This window comes from Mugil cephalus, chromosome 18 (assembly GCF_022458985.1).
Source record: "Mugil cephalus isolate CIBA_MC_2020 chromosome 18, CIBA_Mcephalus_1.1, whole genome shotgun sequence".
In the NCBI taxonomy this organism is placed as follows: Eukaryota; Metazoa; Chordata; class Actinopteri; order Mugiliformes; family Mugilidae; genus Mugil; species Mugil cephalus.
The window spans coordinates 17,679,714-17,705,311 of record NC_061787.1 but is presented as its reverse complement, the minus strand read 5'-3'; the positions used below and the strand labels follow the sequence as shown (position 1 = coordinate 17,705,311).

Below are 25,598 nucleotides of genomic sequence, written 5' to 3'. Positions count from 1 at the left end.
GACTGTGCTGGACTCGGCTACCAGACGCATGGATGATGGGTGAGGGTGAGAGCTTGCAAGATTTGCTGCCCTTGCCACAACAGCCCGAGAAACAAAGAAGGGAACCTAAGCTTTTCGTCAAAGTAGGTCGACCTAGAAAAGGGAGAAGAAGCACAATTCCGCAGAAGTAGTCCTCTTTGCATTTGTAGCATGTGGCTAAACTTCCTACGGGGAAGCAAGGGGTGTCATGCATGACCATTCTATTATAGTTGATTACAAGGAAGGACCGCAACAAAGGCACTAGGAGGAGAAAATCGATTCAGACAATTTCAAATCAAACCAGGCATGGAGCTGTGAGATGGATGGAACAATGCATACAGGCGACTTAAATGAATTTGACGCCCTTACTGTTTCATGGTATCAGCAGTGCTAAATGGGTGTGTGGAGGGAAAAGCATGGAGTTGGGAGGATTTTCTAATTATCTACTGCATGACTTTGGAATAATTGCGTCTCTCTCTCTCTCTCTCTTTTTACATGCTTTACAGTAACTGCAGCCAGCTATTTCCACTGTCTCTTCCCCCTTACTCGATCTCCTCCATCCCTTTCCCCCCTCCTGTCTGTGATCAATACAGTGTAATTAAAGCTGGAGAACATTCAGACTACTGAAGTCTCTCTTTCTGGTTCTTGGTTTCTGTCTTTCGGGGATCTGTCCCCCTTCCATTTCCCACTCTGCGAAGTGCATTGAGTCTCTGCCTTAATATGTACAGTTGATTGAGATCAACTTCAGTTCCACCCAAAAAAATGCTACCCACCACCCAACCAAACATTTCAGCTAACAGGAGGAACTGTAGGTGGCATTTTTGGCACTTTGTTGTTTCCTAATCACTGTCATGGTTTTTAATTTCTAAAATCTACCACGACGGTCCTTTTAGGACAGAGATTTAAATAACCTCCTAACCTGGCAACAGATGATTTTTACTTGTGCACACACACACATGCTGTTGATGGATAAAATATAATTCAAGCCCACATCGTGAACTCGATTTTGAGTTTGTTGCTGCCCTGTTTACGTAACACAAGACATCGAGTAAGGAAAGAAACTGTGTTTTAACCAGTGTAATATGTGCCTGCAGGAGTCATGAATCCATTTCAAAACCATAAATGCAGTGAGGGGCGTTAGGGAAGGCAAGAAAAAACCTGGGTTCACAGTCAGGTTGACTGCAGGGTAGACAGGTAATTCACTTGACGTGGCAAATTGGTTATTAGATGCTCGGCCTCTTTTTCTTGCCCAGATTCCCTTCAGTTTCATGGAAAGAAAAGCTTGTTCAGAGAAAACGCTAACGATGGACCAGCATCTCAGGATATATGAGTGGACGACTCACAGTCTGTGCCGTTTGTGTGTTCAAGGACTACAGGCCCAGAGAGAATTAAAACCAAAGTCTCCGAACTCCAGGAAACAGGAACAGGCCTGTTGCCTCTGAAAGCTCCCAGTGGTGTTTGGGGTCAGTGCCCGAGGATACTTCTCCAGCGTAGCACACCAAAGTTGCAGACCAGCCCCTTGCATGGAGGACTCCTCCTGTGGTTCATGTGTTCATGGGTGAATGCGAAACACGGCAAAGCACTAAGAATCCCACTACTGCAGAAAAAATCTCAGACCATTTACAGGACTCAAATTTTCTTCTTACGGTTTCTTCTTTTTATCGATGTATTGAAAGTAGTCCAGGAAGCACACATGAATTCCAATTTCGTTTCACTTAACAAGAACTTGTTGTTGTTTATGTTCACTCTAATGTCAGATGTGGTTTTAGATTTGTCTTTTACAATATTCTCTCTAGATGTCAACTACACAATCCTTTAGCATTTTAACAATTTATACACAGTATATGAAAGACACCTTGGATGGATGTTTGGTTTTAGTTTGATTTCTGCTTCAGACCAGTGTATTCGAGGTACATTAGCCACAATTAGCATAACTCACCTGATCCTGTAGTCAAACATTTGGTGGTCATTGAATTGTGGGTAATGCATATTCAAGATTTTAACAAGGAAATTCATAAAATAATTTCCTGGCATGGCAAGTATGATTGATCCCGACCCCTTTTACGTAAGCTGCCCATTGCAACTATGTTAAATCATTACTGTACAATAATACATTCATGCTCTTTAAATTTACAGTGATCGCTGATCAGCTCACTGGGTTTAAATGTCTAACTCAAAGAAAATGTTTGGATTTTTAAAAAGATGTTGGATTATGTTCACGTAATGTACTGAATCATTCCTGCAAATTGATTTAAACTTGGACTGAATCTGGCTGGAAATTCATGCGTAGCAATCACATTTCTATACCCATTCTCACTGCCCACAGAACATGTCATAACGTCTTTTCCACTGCAGTCATCATTCCTGCCCACTTAAAGGAATATCTACTGTTTTTTTTTTTGGCAGATTATTCATTTCATTAATTGCATGTCGTGCAATAATAGCCCTGGAAGTTTATATCGGCGTGGCTGTGCATTATTGTGGATGACCTGTCATCACCACAGCATTATCACTACAGTGTTACACTTTTTGGATCTAATCCACAGTGTTACAGCACATTCATAAATGGAAACGCAAAAAAAAAAAAAAAAAAAAAAAAAAAAAAATGGAAGCTTTTCATCTGAGGCAGGCAAAAATGAATATACCATCTGTAAGGGATTAGATATGTCTCCCACAGTGCATGGGTCACACTTTTGGTGCTTTCTAATTGCTGTGTAGTTTAGTGCATGTGTGCTTTGGATACAGCTGTTCCAACTACAGATCAGCAATTTGGTGAGTGATGGCTCCATCGGAACTCCCCTAAGGGAGGAACAAACAAGAAGTCGATCTGCTTTTTTTTCCCCACTTTCCTTCTCCCTCCACAGTGCTTGGCTTGCTCTTAGGCCTGCCTGTAGTCGACAGATAATCTATTTGTGCTAATTTCATGTTTCTTGCTGCCCACTTCCTCCTTGAATAAGTCACTCCACTTGTCTACCCTCCTTAGTCTCTCTTTTTCTCTCTCCCCCCTTTTCTCGCTCTCTGCCACCATAAGCATCTATTTACCTCGCACTGCGCTCTGCACTTCAGCCTTATTTTTTTTATTTTTTTTTTTAATCAGCAGTCTGCATTAGTCATTGTGTGGGAGAATGCCGCGTTTGTGGGACAGGCCGAGCGGCTGGTCCAGATAACTTGGGCCATCTGTTAACGTCCGCGCCACATGTTCATTTTAATGGCTGCTATCAAACGACCCAACTGCATTTTGTTGGTCCAGCAAAAACGAGCTAAGTGAGGTATTCCTATAGTCAATGAGGCTGCAAGTCAAAATACATAATGTATGACTCTGACAGATTTACTGCACAATGAGGTCAGTGACAGTCGAGGGTCTGGGCTGAATCGTGAAACAGAGGAAGGCCGGAGCTGCAAAGTGGCTCTAACAATAGACCTAATTTAGCTGTTCACATTTGTGGTATTTCCAGATGCTAAAAATGTAGTACCCCTTCTACATACATACACGTCTATTGTGGATGATATACTCCGATATACAGAGATGCAGAGATAAAAAATAGAAAATAACGTTGGTTCCTTCGGCTGTAAACTGTCTTCATGTATCACTATTTAATATAACTTCATCTTAAAACATTAAAGAGCTAAAACAATTTGGGGGAACTGCAAAAAAATTACTTGAGTGCATTTACTGTTACGTAAACTGCTTGATAAGTCATGTATATTTTTACTATTGCCTTGTACTGTATGACCTCTGACCTCTTGTCCTCTGCCCTTCATTGCTTTTCGTTTATTCTCTGACTGAATGTGTGCAGCAACATTTTTTATAATTTCCTTTTTGGAAAAGCTGTGTACTGCCTCTCTGGATGAGAGGATCGACGCAGGACGGTTTCTGAAGCGGTGATCCTCAGGTTTTCAGCCAAAATCATACCTCTTCACTTTGAAGGTTTATGGTTATCTCTAACCTCTTTGGTGTCTCTGTTTCAAGATTTTATCCTGCTTTGACCAGCTTTAAATGAATCTATGACAGAGTTTACTACCGATACGACGACTGAGATCCACTTGGCAGCTAAAGCAGGTGTAGCTATTACCCTGAGTTGACACTTGAGACCTTGTTTGACATCAATGAGGGACTGTTCTGCTTTGACCTGATATGGACTTTCATTTATCTCAGAGAGCCTCTTTACCTCATTTCATTTCCATCCACAGCAGACCTCAGCCAGCCAGCCTTCAGGCCGACCCAGCTGCCTCTCCATTCCCTTTGTCTCTTTCTCACTCCGTCCATCAACACCTACATCACCTGTCGCTTCTGACTTCTGTCCAGGCCATTCCTCCACCTCGCAGCCTTTGATCCTCCTCCCTCGGCTTCGTCTCTCGCTGACGCCCTACCTGCTTTTGAGTCTGCCAGGTTGAGAAGCTCAAAGGAAATTTTTATCAGTTGGAGCAGAAACCTTTTGCTCACCCTGTCCCTGTGTGCTGCGATAGCTCGCTTTATGAGGCCCATCAGATCTCTGTTGTCCAAGCAGCCCTACATGCAGTATGCACGCTTTTCGGAGCATTTGAATGTTTTTGCAACCAACCTCCAGCTGCACGGAAGCAAGGACGAGCTGGCAAACAGAGACATATCCCCGCGTGAAATAAACCCTAATATGATTTATTGGCTCCCTCAGTCCTCATGGGGTTTTTAACCAGTCTCCACACAAAGCCACCTGCAGTCCCCTTCTAGTCCTGCTTTGACTTCTTCCTTTTCAAATCACTCGTGAGAACAACAGTGTTGAATCGGTTTCCACTGCTTTACCCATGTAAAGCGTTTACCATGAACAGTCATTTGTGCAAACATGTACCCATCTCCAGTACAGCTGTTGTGGGTGTGCGTGTGCGTGAGCAGTATTAATACATCCCCATCCAAATTAATTGGATATTCCCAGCTGCTAAAACACTCCCCAAGCAAAACACATGTGAACCGTGAAGGTAAAATAAAAATTAGAGGAGATTCGGAAAAAAGTCAGAATATGAGGTGGGATGGCAGCTCAGCTGTAGTGCAACATATTCCACATTTAGAAGCCACAGTTGTTAGCCGTGTGCGCCTTTACCTTCTGTGACAATGGAAACTGGAATGGGGCATATTCCTGGATGGTGGGAGAAAAATATTCAGTGTGGTAATGTTTCTCCTGTCAATCAATCGTAGTTGAGATGCTTAATTAGCTACTGTTAAGGATTGGGGTACATTTTTGGCAAATCTAGTGGCGTGAGTTCGTCAATGGCAGTGTCAGTCTGTGGGTGCATCCAGGCTGAAATATCTCAACAACTGTTGCCTGGCTTTATTCAGTCATCCTTCATCATTCAGCTCTGTTGCAGTTTCACCCTGCATTCCTCCAGCTGGGCAACGGGCTTTTTTTTTTTTTTTTTCTTTTCTCACGTTGTTGGAGGCAGATGCAAAATCTTAGCAGTATGGTGTTGCCTGATCTAACACGAAGAAAGGGCTTGAAGATGGAACATGTGTGTGTTCCTCTGCAGTGGCTGTTTCGGTATCTGAGGTGGTGGACATACGTACGTGATTTGTTCATTGGGTTGGTTTCAACACAATTTCAAAATATCAGAGATGAACGGGGGAAAGTGGACCAGTCACAGTTGTTGCTGTCTGCTCCGACACAATGTGCAGAGGTGTGTTGTGTTCCCAAAATGTAAATGTTGCTTTACTGTATCTTAGCTGTTTGCCATTTATTGTGATTTTGTATTTATATAGTGCTCCTACGTAGTGCTATACTTTCTATCCATACCCGTACAAGTAGTTGCGACTCATATTTTTATATAACATTTTAAACTGAGAGAAATATTTAGCTTTTGAAATAAGAATCCCAGAAAGATGTGGATAGATGACTGGAAAACAAAATTTGAAAAACTTGTATCCAAGGCCACAGTTCCAAAAATAAAAAATATTTTTTGTGAAGCAAAAGAAGTTGCGCAATGTTTTTCTTCGCACGTATGAAATATATTTTTTCCAAGTAGAAATTCTTCTCACTGCCTTTTAAAACCTCCTCCGTCTTTCCCCGTGCTGCCTACTATTCTCACATACAAATGATGGGATGAAAGACGGATGGATTTTGAGTGCTTAGGCACCGTTTGCTGAATTGCCCCTTTTCAAAGACAATCCAGCTTAAATCCATTGTACTGTAGTGTCATAGGGCTGCTGCCATTTCATTCTTTTTAATATTCATAACACAAATAGCAGTCTCTGGTTTGTGTTGTTCCTTGTTTCAATGACTGCTGTGGTGTTTATGAAGAAGGCCGCCTATGGACAAATCTCTATAGGTACAGTTAGTTTGATCAGGGTAATCTTTGCCTCTCGTTGGACCGCCTTTAGCTTTGATTACAGCAGAATTCTCTGTGGCATTGTTTCGATAAGAAGCTTCTGCAATGTCATAAGATTTATTTCCAAAAAGTGTTGTATTAATTTTTCTCCAAGATCTTGTATTGATGATGAGAGAGTCCAACACATCCTAAAGACTCTCAATGGGGTTGAGGTCTGGACTGTGTGAAAGAGTGGTTCAGGGAGCATTTTCACACATGGATTGACCTCCACAATTTGAGCCCTATGAATCCTGGCATTGTCATCTTGGAATATGTATGTACAATCAGGGAAGAAAAAATCCACTGATGGAATAACCTGGTAATAACCTGGTAATAGTCAGCTGACCTCATTCTTTGGGTATAATGTAGCTGAACATAGACTTGAGCAGGTGCAGCAGCCCCAGATCATAGCACTGACTAGATAATAGGATCATGACTAGTGCATCACTTCACCTACCTCTCTTCTTACCCTGACACCCCGTCACTCTGGAACAGGGTAAATCTGGACTCATCTGACCACATGACCTTCTTCCGTTGCTCCATAGTCCAGTCTTTATGCTTCCGTGCTCACTAGTACCTTGAGGCCTTTTTTCCCAGTTAGCCTCATTGGTGGGTGGTTTTCTTAAAGCTAAACAGCTGTTCAGTCCCAGTCCCCTTCACTTTGTATTTATGTGAATGTTCTTACTTTCACTATTAAACATAGCCCTGAGTTCTACTGTTGTTTTTCTTCGATTTGATTTCACCAAACATTTAAGTGGTTTCCCAATCACCATCAATCCGGATTTGTTTTTCGGCCACATTTTTTCCTTGAAGACGATGGTTCCCCACTATCCTTCCCGTTTTTAATAATGTGTTGGACGTTTCTTTACCCAATTTTAGTAGTTTCTGTTTCAGTCTCCGTAGATGTTTTCTCTGCTTCATGCATGCCAATGATTTGACCCTTTTCAAAAAGATAGGAAAGAAAGAAAAAACATCTTTTCCACAACCACAGGATGTGTCTTTTCACATGGTTGTTAGAGAAGTGAGAAGCTTCTCATTATATTAATTTTTTTCCCATTTTTTCTTAAATCAGTTGTTCTCTAATCAGATGGTGTTTTTGCTTCATAAAATACACGGTGTTGATGCTAATTGATAATATTATTATTAAATACTTCTCAACCCACTGAACTAAAACAAATTTAAAACCTTAGATATAAAAGAGTGTATCTTTGCTCTTGATTGCAAGGAGTCACAATGCAACTATTTCCCTGGGTGAACTATGGCTCTGGGTGCGTATAAGTCTATACACACCCAAAACAATAGAGCGGCCACCTGCAGTCAAGTAGTATAAAGATCACATATGTAGGCTGTCGTGGAAGTGTGGGTCAAACACAAATTTTTACATTAATTTTGTCGTACAAAATTAAATTGAGATCCATATGTAACAGAAGGGTTCAATAGCACAACTAGTGGCAAGAAACACCACAGTGTTCCTTTAATAATTTTAATAACTAAGAGAAGTAAAAACATACCTCTTTTATATACATGAAGCCATCTGGACATACGGCCTAATAAAAAGGTTCGTTCTGAACCGTGATATCAGTGATGACAAATACAGAAAACAAACTCTGGGAACACTGGAGAAACAGCACAGCGCAGTTCAGTCTTAAAATAAAACGAAGTACTCTGAAAGCTTTATGTACAAACAAAATCAAGTGATAAGCCACCATGAACACTGAATCCAGAGAAGGTGTACAAGCCAATCCGCAATTCCTATTTATCGCAGGCAGAGGAATCAAGCGAGTCCAGAGATATGAGGAGCAAAGCGACAAGTGACATGAAAGATTTTTATCAGTAGAGCAGAGGACGGGAGGCGCGTCGCCTCAACAAATCCCTCTCTTGTTCCCGGGGAAGAAGCAGCGTTCATTTTTCACTTCGGGAGATGAAGTTTTACACTCGGGCTTGATACTGCTTGTTTCCTCGAGTGCTAGATTGCTGATAATGCAGAATTGTGTCTGCATTGATTTCTCACCCTGTGAGTTTACCATTATTAGTAGTAGCCAGCACAACCAATTGAATTTATGTCCTGGACTGGAAGACTGCTGATGTGACCCACATGACGAGACAAGTCATGCTCCACTGGTCTACATATACATAGGATGCGGTGGCATCACATCCAGTATTTCCATGAATTAGACGCAGTGTCTGTGTGTCTGGAAATACATCCCTCAGGTAATATCTATCACATAGCACATAAATCATAATATCACATAAATCCAAATCTACTATGGGCAGGAATTCAGTCTAAAAGAGGCAGACATAAACACCTATACACTATACACATATAATACAGGCTGTGTGATAAATATGTTAATATGTTGCTGTCGTTACATTGAAACTAATGGGCACAATGAGCCATTTTCCGATCTGATTTCTCATAAAGCCTTTTTTGTTTAGTTTTTTAGCTTCAAGCTAGAGTAGACAATTACCTCCGTTGTGCTAGAAAACGGGTCTCCGGCTCTGATACCAGACGCATTTTTCTCTTCCTCACCGTCGACAGAACACATTCAACATTCATGCGCTGACCCATTTCATTAATGGAGAGGCCTTTTTCGCCGCGTCTCCCCCCGTCTTCGTTGACCGCGGCCCGCCCTCATAATGGGCCCCCCTTGTCAGGTTTTCATGACTGATCATCTCGTTGACCTCTCATTCACTCGCAGCCTCCCACCACCACTATTGGCACATAGTGAATGGCATCTGGAAAACAGAAATCACTTCTTCTCCTCCTACAATTTTAAATATTTAAGTTTTGTAAGCAGGTAAATTGCGCGATCTGTGATTTGGTGCAACGTCTTTGATTTCTAAAAATTCAAACCACATTCTTGACACTTTTTACCTGTGTTTCTGACATTCTAGAAGATATCTTTCTACTGTTCCTTCACACATCTGTCACCAACTGTGGATTTATTTGCGCTGAATCAAGTCAAACGTTCAGTCACTGCAGCAGGAATCTAGATGAGTAATAAAGCAAATATATCCTAAGAAGTGTACCTTATCTATTTCAAATGAATTGTTTCTGCTGCCCATTAAGATGCCAAAAATTATATACACCACCCTTGCCGTCGAATTGCTATAATGTTGTCAGTTAAAACAAAAGAGAATGATTTGTTAGAATCAGACTGCTATCTCAGGTTTAAAATGCATCATCTTCTCATTAAATCCATTTCATAAGTTGAGAGACTCTGGTCTGGATGAACTTATTAGTTGAAATTAAAACAGCCCTGCTACCATTAAACTTGTCTCTTTTGATTAGAGGCCAATAAAAGTTGACAGACTGAGCTATGATCTCTTAACATTAATATTTGGTGACTGAGTGAGCATCGATGGCACCATGTGCTAACAAACTCAACAACTTGTAGGGTAGCTACTGTATATTGCTCACTTTGACCTAAGTGATGGAAAGCGATGATGAGTTCTTCAGTGATACACAGCCTGAAATACCAAAGAGTTAGCTATCCTCTCATCACTCAGAACTCCCACTGAGCTAGCCATATCGGCATGGGCGACATGAGAAGAGGGCCTCGTCAGTGAAGAAAACACCATATGGTAGTGTTTCCCTGTCACAGGCTGAAGCAGAGACAGCATTTCTAACAGAGGCAGAAGTGTTGACAGCATCATCATACTGTTTCTGTTTGTCTAATTCATCTCTTGTGCTCACACAAACACACACGCGGTGACAGCGCTGATGTGGTAAGATCCTAAACCTCCCCAAGCGAGATATTTGATTCTGATCTGAAGACGACGGGGAGTGATGAATAAAAACCGCCTGATAATGGGATCATTGAGTCATGAAAAGCGATTCTGAGGGAGTTATCTTTTGCGGAGGCCGATGAATGCAGGCGCTCATTATGTATGGCCGTCCGATGGTGCTCTAGCCTTCAAGCAGAACGGGCTTGTACAATAGAGCCGCAGCTGACAAAGGAGGAGGAGGAGAATACAATCAAACAAAGAAAAAGTGCTGTATAGAGTTTTACAGACCTTTGCTCCTTCGCCAAGGTAATGTTACTCACTAGTGCACGATGACTCGCGTGGATGTGGGCTGATGGCTGAAGACAGTGGTGATTATGATGTCAGGTGATGGCTTGACTAACTGATACAGAAGGTGGGCTCTGTGGTGGGGGCAGAGCTGGAGTCTGGAGTCCCACATCAGTGTTACTTTTTTTTTTTTTACTTTGGTGACAGTGAGGTCAGTGAAATACTCTATATTGTTTCTTGCCCATAAGCGATATAAGTTACACTCAAGTATATATATAAAATACTAGAAAAGCACTTGCGTGTGAAGTGAAAGAAACATTTTTAGACATTTTTTTATATATATTTTTTAATTTTCCCACAAATTTACATTTCTTTAAATATAAATTAATATGAATCCAGCATATTTTAGTGAAGGGATAAATGGAGGCTGAAGACTTTATCTTTCAGTCACTTCACTCATTCACATCTGATACAAGAGCTGTCTCAGCAGCGCACTGTTTCACACAGAACGCCTCGGCCAGATTCCCTGCAATTGGCCAAGAGAGTCAGTTATTTTTTTTATCCGTCAATTGTGTATACCAGGCAGGTATGTTTATGTTTATGGCAGTTGCACAACTACCCTACTGTTGCACATGTTTGACATAAAAAAAAAATCAATATTTGAATCTGTGTATTATCTGAGCTATAGCTTTATATTGAATGCAAAATGATGATAATAATATTATAAATAGCACTAGATCGAGTTTAACATGGAACCCATATAGTAGGTAGGGGGTCCCTACTTAATCTCTCATCAGTTTGGGGTCCATGGCTAAAAAAACCCTTGAAGACCCCTGCTTTATGGGCCCTAATGAGGCAGTTAAGCGTAGTGTTGCAGAGGTGGTCCTTGCAGACCACATTTGACCTGATAATGTTGCCTTTCCCGCTGCAGTACTTCTTGGTCTCGAGTATGTACAGGGGGAATGGGGGATGCATCAACCCACTCATTCTCCTTTGGGTTGTGCCCATGGTATACCCGGGCAGGACGAGCTTCTTCTGGAGGAAGACATGGGTGTCCATAACTGAAAATTTTCAGAGATACTCCATTCACAGAAAAGACCTTACAGTCCCACCTGTAGATGACGCAGGCATTTGTCAGATTAACATCATTGCTGAATGCAAACAATCTCATGTACCACCTCCAGGACCACCTGGTGGACCACCATGTCACTCTTATTAATGCCCCCCATGTTGGCAGTGTAACTCTGGATAACAGCTGGACAGCTCACAGGTTCCATCCTCTTGGTGTCACTGAAGTACCTGATAACTGGGGACATAGGCTCCACCCCCATGTCTGTTGACAGCAGAGTGACAGTTGTGTTGCCCTTCCATCTGTCGGGCAGGCTCCCATAACCACTGGTGATATGGTCATGTGTACCATGAGGGGCTGCTTTTTTCTCCATCTCTTTGATATACTTGAGTGGAGGCTTTCTAATTCTGTTGTCCCTGGCTGTCCTTGTGTACCTGCAGTTCTCGGAGGTACCACACTACTTCGAGGCTGGTGGAAAAAAGTTGTCTCGTCCTCTATTTACTTGAATGGCATAGATTTATGCTCCGGCATAAATTGCAGTCGGACGCGCTGCTTCCCAGATATGTAATGACACGCTGCTGTCGCCCTACTCCTTCTAATGTGTTGCAGTGATTTCAATAAAAGTTCAGCATTTATTAGCCGCTGACTAGCTTTTAGCTGTGCAATTACAGAAAACTGTTGACCAATTATGCTGATGTTGTAGCCATATGTAGTACAGATTCTTGGACTTTGAACCAGCTGCCTGATCATCATCACCTCCACCAAAATGGCAACAATTGAGGTCCTTCTTTTTAAATGCAAAGCACAAGGCCTGATAATGTCCATCTTTACAGGTTATATAATAATCTGTTGTATACTAAAAAATAAAAAAAAAATTAAAATAAAATCACTATCTTTACCAGTTCAGTCTTTCTGAATTTGTGCCGAGAGCTGTATATCAGATTTCCCCCTGTTTATTGAGTTGAGTGGTCTAAGAAATATGTTTCTGCTTTATGTATACAGAAAGATTGAAATTGTAAAGGTAATATATATCACACTTCATGCGTCTTTTTCTTTGCTCCAGTATTTTCTGTTTCTGTCACTCAAAAGGTTTTCTTGGCATTTACTGCGTTTCATAGCTGACATGTTGATGGTGTTAAGCTTGTTTTGGCTTGTTGTCTCTGGTTTCTCTGGCCTGTGAAACACACAGACTGCAATTTTTACACCTGTTTTTCGCACACGTTGAATAGCAAATATATCTCCCTCTTCCCATAGGAATATGTTTCAAGGTGTGCAGCATTGGACAAAATGCGCAATTTTAATTTGCCTGTTCAGATGTGTGACGTGGCTCTCTGTTAAATACAGGCAAATAATACCTGACTCAAGAGAGCCTTAAAGCTGATTGCCCACCAAATGATCATCAAATGAACTAAATAACTAAAATAGAACTACATTCCACAAAATATAAACTGAGTGAGGTAACAAAACAATGGTTCAAACTAAAAAACTGATAGTATAAAATGTGGCTACAAGATTCTTTCTTAAGTGACAAATAGACCTCCATCCTCTGCTGCACCTGTCAGTCTGAACTAACAAATCTCTCCCAGTAACCATTTTCAGAAAGTTCCATTTGTTCCAGTGCCTTGAAATACATTATTTCCAAAACCTGTAAGTTTTGTGTTATTTTGCAAAACCAAAATCCATCTGCTGCTCATTCTCCACACACAAACCCATTTATTCTCTCCAAATCCCCAATATCTCTCCTCCTCCGTCTCTCACACCTGCACTCCCTATTTTGAAGCAACTCCTTACATCTCATGCTCCTCATTAATTACAAGGAGGCATATTTTATGTAGTGGAATCGTTTGGCTCCCGGGTCTATCAGGGGCTCTTGGTTTCAGCGGAGCAGTGAAGGCAGCGGGCTACTAATGACCCAGGGTTTAAGCGGGAAAAGAGACGCTAAGTGCTCTCAGAGTTAACCCCTCTGCTAGATGGGAAACTGCCAACATTTTCTGTAATTAAACCTGCTCTTTGGGTCCTACCCTGGTCTCAGATTATGGCCCTTGGTGGGCGTTGCCAGGGGAAATATCTGCTCCTGATATCGGGATTAAGTGACAGAGACGAGGGTTGCCAGAGTCTAATGGCGAGTGGCGCTAGCAAGAGGCAGGAAGAAAACAGAAGACAATTTCAAAAAAAGTGACTGTTTTATTATTTTCTATTCTTTTTGCTTTTCATTTAATTCTCATATTGTTTTCCCATAGACCATGCAGCTTTTGTCCTCTGGGGTCAAAACTGACTGATTGGCGTAACTAATTATGAAGGCCCTAAAGTTGGTTGTACACATTGATAACCAACTTGTTTTCAACTGATTAATAAATATTGGACACTTAGTTGCAAAATGAATGAGCAGCAAATCACATTTATATAAAATTATGTGATACAGAAAGATTTGATAACATTTGACTGAGAGGACGAGCTGTAATTTATCATCGCAGAGAATGATTGTCGATAAAATAGATGTCTCAGTATTAAATATTTGAACAAAATGTCTGATTAAAGAGAGGTTACACGTGTAACCTCTGACTCATTCACAGACAGACAGACCGACTAGGAGAGGTTAGACAGCATCGGACCTCTCCGTGGACTAGCCTCTGACCCAAACTGATCAATGCAGATGCATCTTTGGCGAGTGACATCCATTGCGAGCTCCGAGCAGTGTCGACGCTTATAAAATGACAAGATTGGTCAGTGTCAGTCCTCCGTCTGATCTCGCCTTTGTGCGTTCGCAATGCGCTGTCCTCCCCAATGATGGAACCTGCGTACGTCGGGTCCATAGCCAGAAGTATTTAGCCGGGAGCAGTATCAGTGAGGCCCAGCATGTCGATTCTATTGAACTGGCTTTGGCATGTCACAGCCAGTAAAGACCTCTTGATTGACTCCTGCTTGGATAGCATGTCCAACTCCATACATTAGTAATGCTGAGGATTCGGTAGATGGATGGCTCGGGCGGATTGATCCAGACAGGTGGCACGTTTTCCTCAAAGCATGGAACTGGAGAAGAACAGAGCGATTACGAGGATCACAAAATATACTTGGAAGTTTTTGTGTCAGCAGTGGGAAGTTGTCAAGTTAGTTATGTGACAAATTATTTAGAGGAATGCACAAGAAAAAGCAAGACTGTCCACTCAGCAGAACAATCACTAAAATAATTAAAAGTCCTGGATTATTTTAGTATATTTTAGTAGCTGCAGCTGGGTCCCTATTGTGCGTGCCAGACCAAGGCTTAATTGGCTGCTTAAGCATATCACTTTTCCAATACTTACTGTTGTAAAGAGCAGCACGGGCAGGTAGCACAGCTGAGGAGTTATGAGTGCAGTTTCTGTAGAGGATGGACTCCACTGCACACAGTCTTTTTTTTCCTTCCGCATACTGTATGTTGTTTTTTCTCAAACAGCAATGAAAATCATTACCTTTTTCGACCTCAAATTATTTCCTGCGATGTCTTATTGTGTGTGTGTGTTTCTCTCCTGTTGCGTATTTGTCAAATGAGTCAAACGGAGCTGATGGTGATGGCACGATTGAATGCACTTGTTTAACGACACACCTCATCTCACCTCACCGGAATAAATGGTGGAGGTCACCTATGTATGGTGTTGTTCACGTTTTCCCAGGAGAATGTTATTTTAGTCCTTAGAACCTCTTCTAAGGCACTGTACATATACACTTCCTGGCCAAAAAAAGAAGTTGAAAACCAAAAAAAAAAAGGTCTCACGCTCTATGTGAGACTCTATGCTCCCTAGCAAACTGAAGCCTTTTTTCCCAGTTAGCCTCACTAATTAGTGTTTTTCTTAAGGCTACACAGCTGTTCAGTCCCAATCCCTTGAGCTGCCTTAATGTTGTGTGTGTGGAAATGCTCTTACTTTCACTATTGAACATAACCCCGAGTTCTACTGTTGTTTTTCTTCGGTGATCACTTAAACGTTTGGTGAAAATAAATCGATCACGATCCGTCAGGATTTTTTCCAACCACATTTCTGCCTCAAAGACAATGGTTCCCCACTATCCTTCCAGTTTTTAATAATGCATTGGATAGTTCTAGTTTCTGCTTCTGCATTAGACATTTTCTGTGCTTGATGCAGCCAATGATTCGACCCTTCTCAAACAGACTAACAACCATGTCTTTCGACACGGTTGTTTAAGAAATGAAAAGCTACTCATTTCATCTGTTAAATCCAGGTGATGACTTTTTTTTTTTTTTGTCCAGGCAGTGTATAATGAACAGTGGATTTCCATTAATTGTATTCTCATGTCAACAAATTGAAAACCGATGACAAAGGCCGGCGTTATAAGAGGAAAATCTGCCACCCTTTTTCCCCTCACAGCCTTTCTGAAACTGCCTACTCTCTGGTAAGAGGAAAAGGAATGGGGGCGATATAATGAGGGGAAGGTTGGGGGCTCAGGTTCATCCCGGGAGAGCTGGTGCTAAGATATCCAGCAGCTCCTTCCAACTTCCCATAATGCACTGCAGGACAAGGGGGAAAGAGGCAGAAGAGACAATTGACAGGTAACACATTACCAGGTACACTAAGCTGATACAGGCGGCAGCTGCAAGCAACATATCGATGGGGGAGAACCTGGTAGTGTATATCACTACAGAGATGTGTGTGTGCAAATATATTGTACAGTATGTTCCCCTTCTGTGTGTGCAGTTAACCATTACACCGACAACAAATCACTTACACACACACACACCTCAAGACCATTTTCCCACCCTCTCGTGTGTTTCTATTTCGTTTTCATCACACATAATTAAGCCGCCGTAGCATTCTCCGAACCAGCTGCCCCCTCGCCGCCCCCTGGCCCTCGCCACCCCCGTCGTGTTGTCGCTCATTTACAGCGCACAATAAATGCTCTTTTAAAAAAAAAAAAACAAGAGAGGTGTTTATTAACTGAGCGTTTAACCCAATTGGCTTGTGTCTGAGAACACCTGGGCGTTAGATTGAAATTTAATTGCTTCACTTAGTTAACCCACTTAAGGACCATGTTGAGTTTCGTCTGCTCAATTTGTTGGGATCAGCAGCTTTGTGCATCGGGGATGTTGTAGGCTTGGATTGTGGATAATTACTATTAATTAGAGGCTGATACTTTTGGCTTCGATGAGCAAAATGGAGCCATGGCTGTGGATGAACTTGGATGAATGGAGTTGTGGAAGCTGTGTCTGAGGTGCTAGGAGGGAAATGGGTGTTTTCCCGGAGAACCGCTGCTTTCCTTTCCTTTTTCGTGCGCGTGCTGTTGGCGGCGCCATCGGTGGGGAGGAGCGATGTGCTGTCGGCGCCCGCTGCGTCAGTCTGAATTCCATTACTGCAGAGGTCATAGACAGAATGCTCCAGGTAAGTTAAGTCTCAACGGGCTGCTTTGCTGCACCAAAGCAAACAAAAATAATGCATTTGCGTCCAAAGGTATCTTTTCACCGCCCGCATTTCCAAGAGATTTTTACACCCTTGTCAGATATAACAATATGTTTGTTGCCTGCTCTCAGACAGAATTGGAATCAAAACTTCAGTCAAGATTTTTTTCCTCACTCTTTATTTATTTATTTTATCTATTTATTTGCCAGTGTAGCAATTTGAGCTCACAGCCTCATGGGTAATTTTATGAATACATATCAGGACCTTTAGCTCACAGGCGGTGGCTGCCACACTCAATAATGCCTTGAGCAATATCACTTTGTGCGCCCCACACAAAAACAAAGGCGCCTTAGCCCCATGAATATTTATTAATGGGAGATACTGGAGCAGAGTTAAAAATGACAGACTAATAGGTGGGCGCAGGAGAGACAGATGAAGAGAGTGATACAAAGACTGATAGACAGCCAGGAGAAGACAACCCACTGAGCTCTCAAAGTGGAGGCGTTGCCATAGGAAGTGGCGCTGCATAGGAATCCCTGCAGGAAGTTTGCTAATAAAATGCCGTTAAATGAAAGTTTACCCGGCACTTTCTCTGAAGAAGTTGTTGGTGGTGCAGCAGTGAGGGAGCCTCCTCTGGTGTGTGCATTCGGCAGCCTGTGCTGATTGGAAGCACAACAGCGCTGGTGGGCATGAGACCCTGCGGGCCTCACCGGCAGCCTCCATCATTATGCCGGTGGCGCTATCATTTCTGGACACTGACTAAAATGTTGCCGACGTTAAAAGAAGCTGAAGGTTAAACCACAAAGGGCGACGTGTGAAGCGGCTTCACACCGCGTCCCCCGCCCGCCACACTCACACACAAATATAGGCGCTGCCGCAGCACACTGATTCCGGTCCTGACTTTGTCTGCGGTGTGGACTTAATTGCAGCCACTCTTAGTCTGTCAGTGTCTCTTCATCTCGTATGGATGTTATTATGGTGGCGGCAAAAGTCTTAATCCAGTGTGACGGAAGAATGTCACAGCCGAGCCCCATGGGTTCCAGACAGTGTCGTGAGAATCGGGTCGAAAGTTGCCTCTTCTCACATGTAGCACATGTACAACAGCAGACTGCCCTTGTCAAATGAGTCCTGACCTTCTGGAAATAGTCTTTTAGGTGACGTGTGACGTCTTGGCACAGTGCACAGGATCAAATCAGCTTCCTTGTCTTATATATACACACGCACGTGCAGGGAATTGGTTCTGTGCATTTAAATAAGGCAGCCGTGCAAGCACCTGGGGAACAGTTTGAGGGAGGAGGGGAGGAGTGTGCTTATGCAATTTTGACAGTTTTGAAATTGCTGGAAATACGTCTAGTGCTGATACCAATCCGACAAAACATTATGACCGCCTTCCTAATAATGTGTAGGTCTCCCTTGTGCCTCTAAAACAGTTGCGACTCATCAGAGAATGGACATGGGCCTTCTGAGGGGGTCGTGTGGGTTGAGGGGAGGGGCCTCTGTGGATCATCCCACAGATACTTGATCAGATTGGGGTGTAGTGAGTTTGGAGGCCAGGACAACACCTGGTGCTGTTCTTCATGTTCTTTTGAGTTGTGTGTCTGTGTCAGGCTGCATCCTGCTGGGGATGTCTGCTGCCATCAAGGAGTGTCACTGCTACAGGGTTGGGGTGCCTGGTCTGGTCTGGGTGGGTGGTACATGTCTAAGTAACATCCACATGAATGAATGTCAGGTCCTTAAGTTTTCCAGCAGAACATGGGATTCTCACAGTGTTATTTACTATTTACACTACACTACTGTCAGTCATAATGTTGTGGCTGATCGGCGTAGCTCCCGTGTTTGCGGCTGAAATTCTGATTTAATCTCAGCCTGTGTTTAGATGTATGGCATTATCTTTTGTTGGTTGAGACGAGAGACATAAGATATTGAAACGCTGGTTAAAAATATATCTGTCTCGGAGAAAACTGAAAAGTGCATCCTTCTTACTTTTGATTTTTTACGAGGCGCACAGACCAAATGACGTGATTTTAAAGGATGCGCATGGAATATTTATAATTAATGCAAAGCATTTATTTCACATGATAATAAATAATTTTAGAGAGCGCTGCCAAATAGACAAAAAATGCCAAAAGCAAAAAAAAAACAAAAAAAACTACACGTCTCATTTTTCAGAGAATTCGGCTACAACAGACATCACTTGCTGCAGGTGACATTATTAATTGATATACTGGGATCTCGACAGTTTAGCAGATTGGATTGATATCAGGGTCAGGAAGCGGTGATAGATTGAAGACCGAGTCCTTCCTCTGAATTATTATATTTATTCAAGGATCACGTCGTAGCGATGCGGGATGAAAGACCATCGGTTTCTATCTGTGTCACCTCCAGCACCTCTCTACTCCCTCTCCCTTGGGAAGGGTTGGAGAGGTGCCTTTCACCTAAAATGAAAAGCCGCATTCGAAGCATTGAGACGGGCTTGAATCATTCCTTTTTTTTTTTTTACCTGACTCTCAGCTTATTTGCCCCCAAAATAAATGAGCAGAGTGCCGTTAATCCGCGGTGAGTCACGTCTGTTGGAAGACTGATTTCCAGTTTGAGCCAGTGAAGGCACTGACGCAGGCTCATGACTGTTGCTTTGGAAACAATGAGGATATCTGTGGTGGTTCAACAAACCGTGTGTCATGTCATATTTTAGACGCTGCATTCAATAAACACGGTTTAAAGTTATTCACAGCTACAAAGATGAGACCGATGTAAAAACCTAGAAATGTAACCCTTCCGCTGATGAGCGGATGATAAGTACGGGCGGCCGTAGAAAGCGTTGCCACTTCATTTTCACAACTTTTGTTCACAACCCCATCGTATTGTTGTCTGCGGCGAAGGTGTAGGAGCATTTCTCTGAATACTTCATGCGGCATGAGGCTCATAAATTCATTTAACGGATAGATATCCCCTCAATACTCATCTAGCCCCGGCAGAAAATGAATTTGCTGACTTTATTGTTAAATGGAGGTTCTGGTGAGCAGGATGTGAGTGAGGATTTAATGCACCTTAAGGGAGTCCCCCCTCTTCCCAAACTGGAAATCTGCTTCGGAGATCTCATCTCATATTAATTTGTCACAGGGAAGGTAGCCGTGCCTCTGCTCCGTGCCGCCCTCTGGCTAACTCTGAGCCATCCGTCGTCTCGCAGAGCTACGAGCCCGTTCGATTTCTTCATTCTGCAAAGTGCCTGTTCCACAGTTTAACTTACCTTGTTTTCCTCGCCCCTCTTTGTCCCTCGCTCCCCTCCCTCCCCCACCTTGCCTCGCCCAGCCACTGTGACCTTACGACAATTATGCATCCTCCAGTGGGACAATTAAAACTGAGCTACCTTCCAGAGAGGAGAGGAGAGGAGAGGGGAGAAAGAAAAGGGAAAAAATAATGATGCCAGATTTGTTGGTGCGGTCGCCTGCCTCCTTTGAACTCCTCCGTCTCTTGAAGTTGAAGAAGCTACCGAGCTGTTCCGACTCTGTTCCAGTGCCACCACTTGTCAAGGACGCTCTGTCCTTCAGCCGCATTGTCCAACAGAATAAAAAGCTGTCTGTTTTTTTTTTCAGCGCTGGGAAATTCACTCGTGTTGACGTGGTTGTTCTGTTCTTAATCCCATCCCTGTCCTCCCACCCCCGTCCCCGAACGCCCCTTTTCGACAGGTGCAAGTGCAATCTCCACGCCAACAGCTGCGTGTTCGACAAAGAGAAGTTGAGCTGCGAGTGCGAGCACAACACCACCGGGCCCGACTGTGGCCGCTGTAAGAGGAACTACCAGGGGCGAGGGTGGAGCGCCGGCTCCTACCTGCCCATCCCCAAGGGCACGGCTAATATCTGTGAGTACAAGCACTCTAACACCAGCATTTAGTTAGAAGGATGGATTGTTTGGGAGTACGTGTAGTAGAGATCAGGGGTTTTCAATGTTGTTCAGGAAAGAACTCCCAAACTTTATGTGTTCTACATTAAATTTGACTTAGAGCTTTTTATAAATATTCATTATTATTATCATTTTGCATTCAGTATTAAACTATCCCTTATCAGTTTACTAAAATATGTTGGATTCATGTTGATGTGTATTTCAACAAATTCAAATTTGTGGGGGAAAATTTAAAAATATATAAAAAATCTCTCTCCCCCCCCGCAGTACCTCTGTGGACCCCTAGGGGCCTATGGTATAGATCTTATGAACACTAGAAGAAATATTCAAGAGAGAAGAGTGAATAAAATCCCTATTAACCATATTTTTTTGTATTAACGGTTAAATATTCAGATGTGACATGTCAAAGCAAAGCGAAGCAATTAACAGACTTTCAAAAACATAAATGGAGTGAAAAGCTAATTTATTTAAGTTACAAGCTATAAAATCTTCACACATAAAACGCCCCTCTCCGTTCTGTCGCTCCTCGTTGTGATGTAAGGACAGCGGAGTTCTGAGTATCTGGAATTAGACTAACCATCTGCAAAAATCATGTCAGATCAGGCTAAATACGGGCAGGCTGCATTTGCAAAACAGAACGGTCATTAATAGTGTAACCGCACGTAGCAGCGCGTCCACGAATTTAACAGGACAGTTACCGAAACGTCCAAGCGTATTTAGAGGCTCGCACTGCAGCATTAAAACAAAACGGAACCGGCCCAAACACTGGCAGCAGCTTCACACGCATGAATCTTGCCGATTTCGTTTCTTTTTGCAGCATGTGTAGGATTCGCAGCGTGTCCTACACCCCTACCCAATGCGAACGCAACTGTAGGAAAACTGTGCTGAGATGCAGCCTCAGTGGCAGATGCCCCCATGTCTGACTTCACTCTTCGTTACCAGATTTCCATCCTTTACAGAAAAACACCCACGACATCAAGCCGGTGCTTTGACTGAAAAGACCACCCCAGTATGTGAACAAACCGAGCGCAGCATAAGGGCGTCGGATCCCTCTACCTTTCAATTTCAGGCAATTTCTTCAAGATGTATTCACAAAGCCAAAGTCACTTGTAGACCTTGTGAAACAAGCGCCGCTTCTTGTCAAACTTTTTAAGAGATACTAGCAGACGAAGCAACACGTGATTCTAGTGCGTTGCCGTCCTTAATTATTAAACCGCTGACATCCCTGCAGAGTCTTGGGTGAGTCCATCTTCTTTTCTGACGCAAATACGGGCGACCACGTGCTGCTCTCCTGTCAACACTTTTAAAGTGATCATTCGCAAATTGCATAGGTGAAAAATAGGTCAGCGCATCGCTCAGTTCTTTCGCTCCAGGAAAACATCAGTGCGACTTAGAAACACATTCTTGCAGAAGGCTTGCCACTTCTCCCAGGTCTTTTCAGGAAAGAATAGCATCAACAAAACATTGTGTATGAAACCGTGCCAGGAATAACAATTGCCGTCACTGTATGCTCTATAATTTTGCATCCAGACTGCATGACCTTGCATCATTACATTTTGAAGTCTGTTGATGTAAGGGTCCGAGACTTTTTTTTTTTCCTTTTTTTTTCTAGTGCACAAAATGTATTGGAGTGAATATTGTTGTTCAGCTACAGCTGCGATGCTAATGTAGATGGGAGGGAATTATTTACCCCCGGCGCAGCTGAAGTAAGTGGGCCAATGTCTTTTTGTCTAATGTCTTGTGGTGACGTCACATCACGCGAGGGATGTTTTGTATTCTTCGCGCGCAGCTTGGGTAACCTCTGTAGGTGGAAGGCTGCGTTTGAGAAACAAGACAGAGTGACAAGCTTTTCCTCCTTTGTTCTCAAGAAAAAGGCCTCTGGTGGTTTTACTTCACTTCCGCATCAGCGTGAGGACGTTGGTTATGCTGATGGTCCGGCCTCAGCGTTTTAAACCACAGTGCAGAGCGGGAACTGAGCTGAGCAGCACACGCTTGATTTACATTCTCCACTTGACCAGAATCACGACTCCAAATGAGCGAGCATTTTACGCCGTAAGTGCTCGATAGTGCTGACATGCGCGCGCCGTCTTCGCAACTTGTTTCCACTTCCCCCAGGCAGATGAAAAAAATAAATAAATATATATATAAATTATTGCAGGTTTAAGAAACTTTGCTGAACGCTACTTGAGGCGTCTGCATGAGCAAACCTCAGGGAAGGAGAGATTTGTAAAATGTTCTGTTATGTTGTTTGTTATATCAGGCTGTGGAATAAAAGTTTTCTTGACTAGATGGAGGCTTACAAGGCTTTTTTACGAGCATGACAAATTTGGAATACATTACGTTCCCCATTACCTCCTTTTTCCTCCAAATTGTTGCTGTTTATCTTGTTCACCAGCAAAATATCTGGTCTTCCTGGGTTACGAACAAAGCAATGCCAGGGCGTGAGACGCTGCTCCCTACATGTAGTATTAATGATATGTCTCGAATTGTTAAGATCTGGGTCCAGAACTTTAGAGCAGGAGTTTTTCAGGCCAATGACCCCCAAACTGAGGGAGAGATTAAGTAGGGACCTTCTACCTACTTTATGTGTTCTGTATTAAAATTCTTCATTAATATACAGTATTATTATCATTTTGCATTCAGTATTAAACTATCCCTTCTCAGTTTACTAAAACATGTTGGATTCACGTTGATGTGTGTTGAAAGAAATTTAACGACCCCCCCTGCAGTGCCTCCGTGGACCCCCTAGGGGTCATGAATACATGACAGAGCGAGTGTTATCTCTCACACGAGCGCAGGCTCCGCAGCAGCCAGTGTTCCTCCTGAACAGCAGCCCGTCCAGAGCGACCAGCAGCGGGGCTGTAAACTTCCACTGCGCCGGCGTTCATTTGAAAAGCCCCAACTTTTATCCCGCCCCGTCCGCTTATTGCATCCGCTGTGATTTCTGCCTTACTCCGCGCTGCTCGAGGGCTCTCAGCCGCCAGCCACTGATGACTTATTCTGCCTCCCAGAGGATCCACGTTATGAGACTTAGAGAGGGTTAGTGAAATGGCCATTCCCTGAGCTCAGATTGACAGCACATTATTAAAAAAGGTGACACACACACACACACACACACACACATACACACAGGTGCTCATCCTGACCTGAGTGCGTGCGCCGCACATTCATAACCACACAAGGACGCACGCACACACACATTCCTTTTGCCCTGCAAGTGATGAAAAACAGTCCTAGTATAAAGTGCATTATTATACTTTGTCTTGGAGGGAGAAAAATCCATAATGTAATAACGCTGTGAAAAATCTATAAGAATGCAAGGTTATCCCTCCTGAAAGGAAACGAAAATGCACAAGGCTGACAGAAAAATGCACCTTGTGCTGTTTGGTAATTTTCAGGCCCATTCAACACCAATTCTAAAAATCTCCTTCGCTTTCAGTGTTTTCCCCCCAAACCCACTGAGCATATGGCAGCTCCGCGGAGACAAATTTGTCAAAGATGGAAATTTAATTAAGATTTAATTTCTTTTTACTATACCCATCAAGTCGTCTGATGCGATAAGGAGGTCGATGAATCATCACCCGGAGGGGGCGTGGAGTAAGGGGTTGGGGTTGGGGTGGTGGGTGGTTGGGAGTCATGATATGTAGATGGCACATGATATGCGAGCGCAAAAGACGAACATGATTTAAAAAGTGATGAAGGAAGAAAGGGATGGCGAAAATAGAAGGAGGGGAGCTGGGCATCACTCTCTGTCAGAGTTAACTCAGCCTTGTGGGGTGGCTATGCCCCCCCCCCACACCCCACCCGCCTCCTCTCATCCTCACTCATTCTCGCTTCCTTCCTCAGTGGAGACAGAAGGAGAGGGATCAGTTTGAGAATTAACCGTGGCAGTTCATTTCACTGTGGGGCTGAGGATACTGAGGGAAATACGAGCTCACGGTGGAAGGGAGGAGGAGGGGAGGGGGGGGGAGCTAGTAACCGGTGTCCTCTGGAAAAAAACAAAAAAAAAGTTGATTTCAAAGAATAAAAATGTATCCTGAATGTTTTATTGAAGCCAAAATCCCTCCACGCACTTGCACTGCAACTTGATTGGGAGATTTTTTTTTTTTCATTTCTCACTCCCATGTGTAAGTGTCTGCACGCAGTGTGAAGGCATGTTGAACAAAGGCGTGAACCTAGGTAGCTCCGGTACGACGTCAACACACACTCAAGGCTTTCATTCCATGAACTCACTTCACTGTCAATAGTCACTTGACTGATTTGTTCTCATTCTTTTTTCTTCATTCTTATTCTCCTATTGCATATAGTTCCACACTGACAGCCTTCTTCATGAGTGGACTTATGTTGTCGGGGCCCTTCTGCATGCACCAAAACGTCATTAGTTGTCCTTTGATTCACCCGAGCAGAAACGCACAGAGGTGAACAATGATATCCGACGTAGAACTGCCACAGAATTGCAGCTGCAGGCTCCAGATGTTAGACCTCCGTGTTAAAATCAACATGGTGCAAACACTCTGCAGCTTATTTCACAATAAGTGTAAAGCCTAAACATATTCGCAGTTAAAGGCGTGGCCACTTTGAGTGTCAGGTGGTTATCTTCAAGGGTTGTCCCAGCTGTCTGCATTGGTGTCGAGCGTCTGCCCCGGCTCCTCTTTGCACATTTTATGAATGAGTAAGGCTGTGTCAGTATGGGACAAGCAGAGTCACCACACTGAGCCTCAAACTCTCCTAAAAAAAAAAAAAAAACTTCAGATGACATCCTTGAGGGCTCATCTATCTTTATATGTAGCCAGTGGATTCATGACCTTATAAAACTCTCGTCTGTATGTAGCTGGTACGTACTCTGCTGAAGCTATATCTTCAGTGGAGGTTATGAA

The 25,598-nt window shown here is 43.1% G+C and overlaps 1 protein-coding gene across 9 annotated transcripts in view; it reads left to right on the top strand.

Annotated features, from left to right (window-relative positions):
• Positions 1-25,598, top strand: part of ntng1a (netrin g1a) — a 105,291-nt gene that overhangs the window by 52,860 nt on the left and 26,833 nt on the right. For all 9 annotated transcript variants that reach the window (XM_047568648.1, XM_047568656.1, XM_047568652.1 and 6 more), the window contains exon 4: positions 20,508-20,680. In XM_047568648.1, coding sequence (XP_047424604.1) covers positions 20,508-20,680 — 173 coding nt within the window. The remainder of the gene's footprint in view (positions 1-20,507; positions 20,681-25,598) is intronic.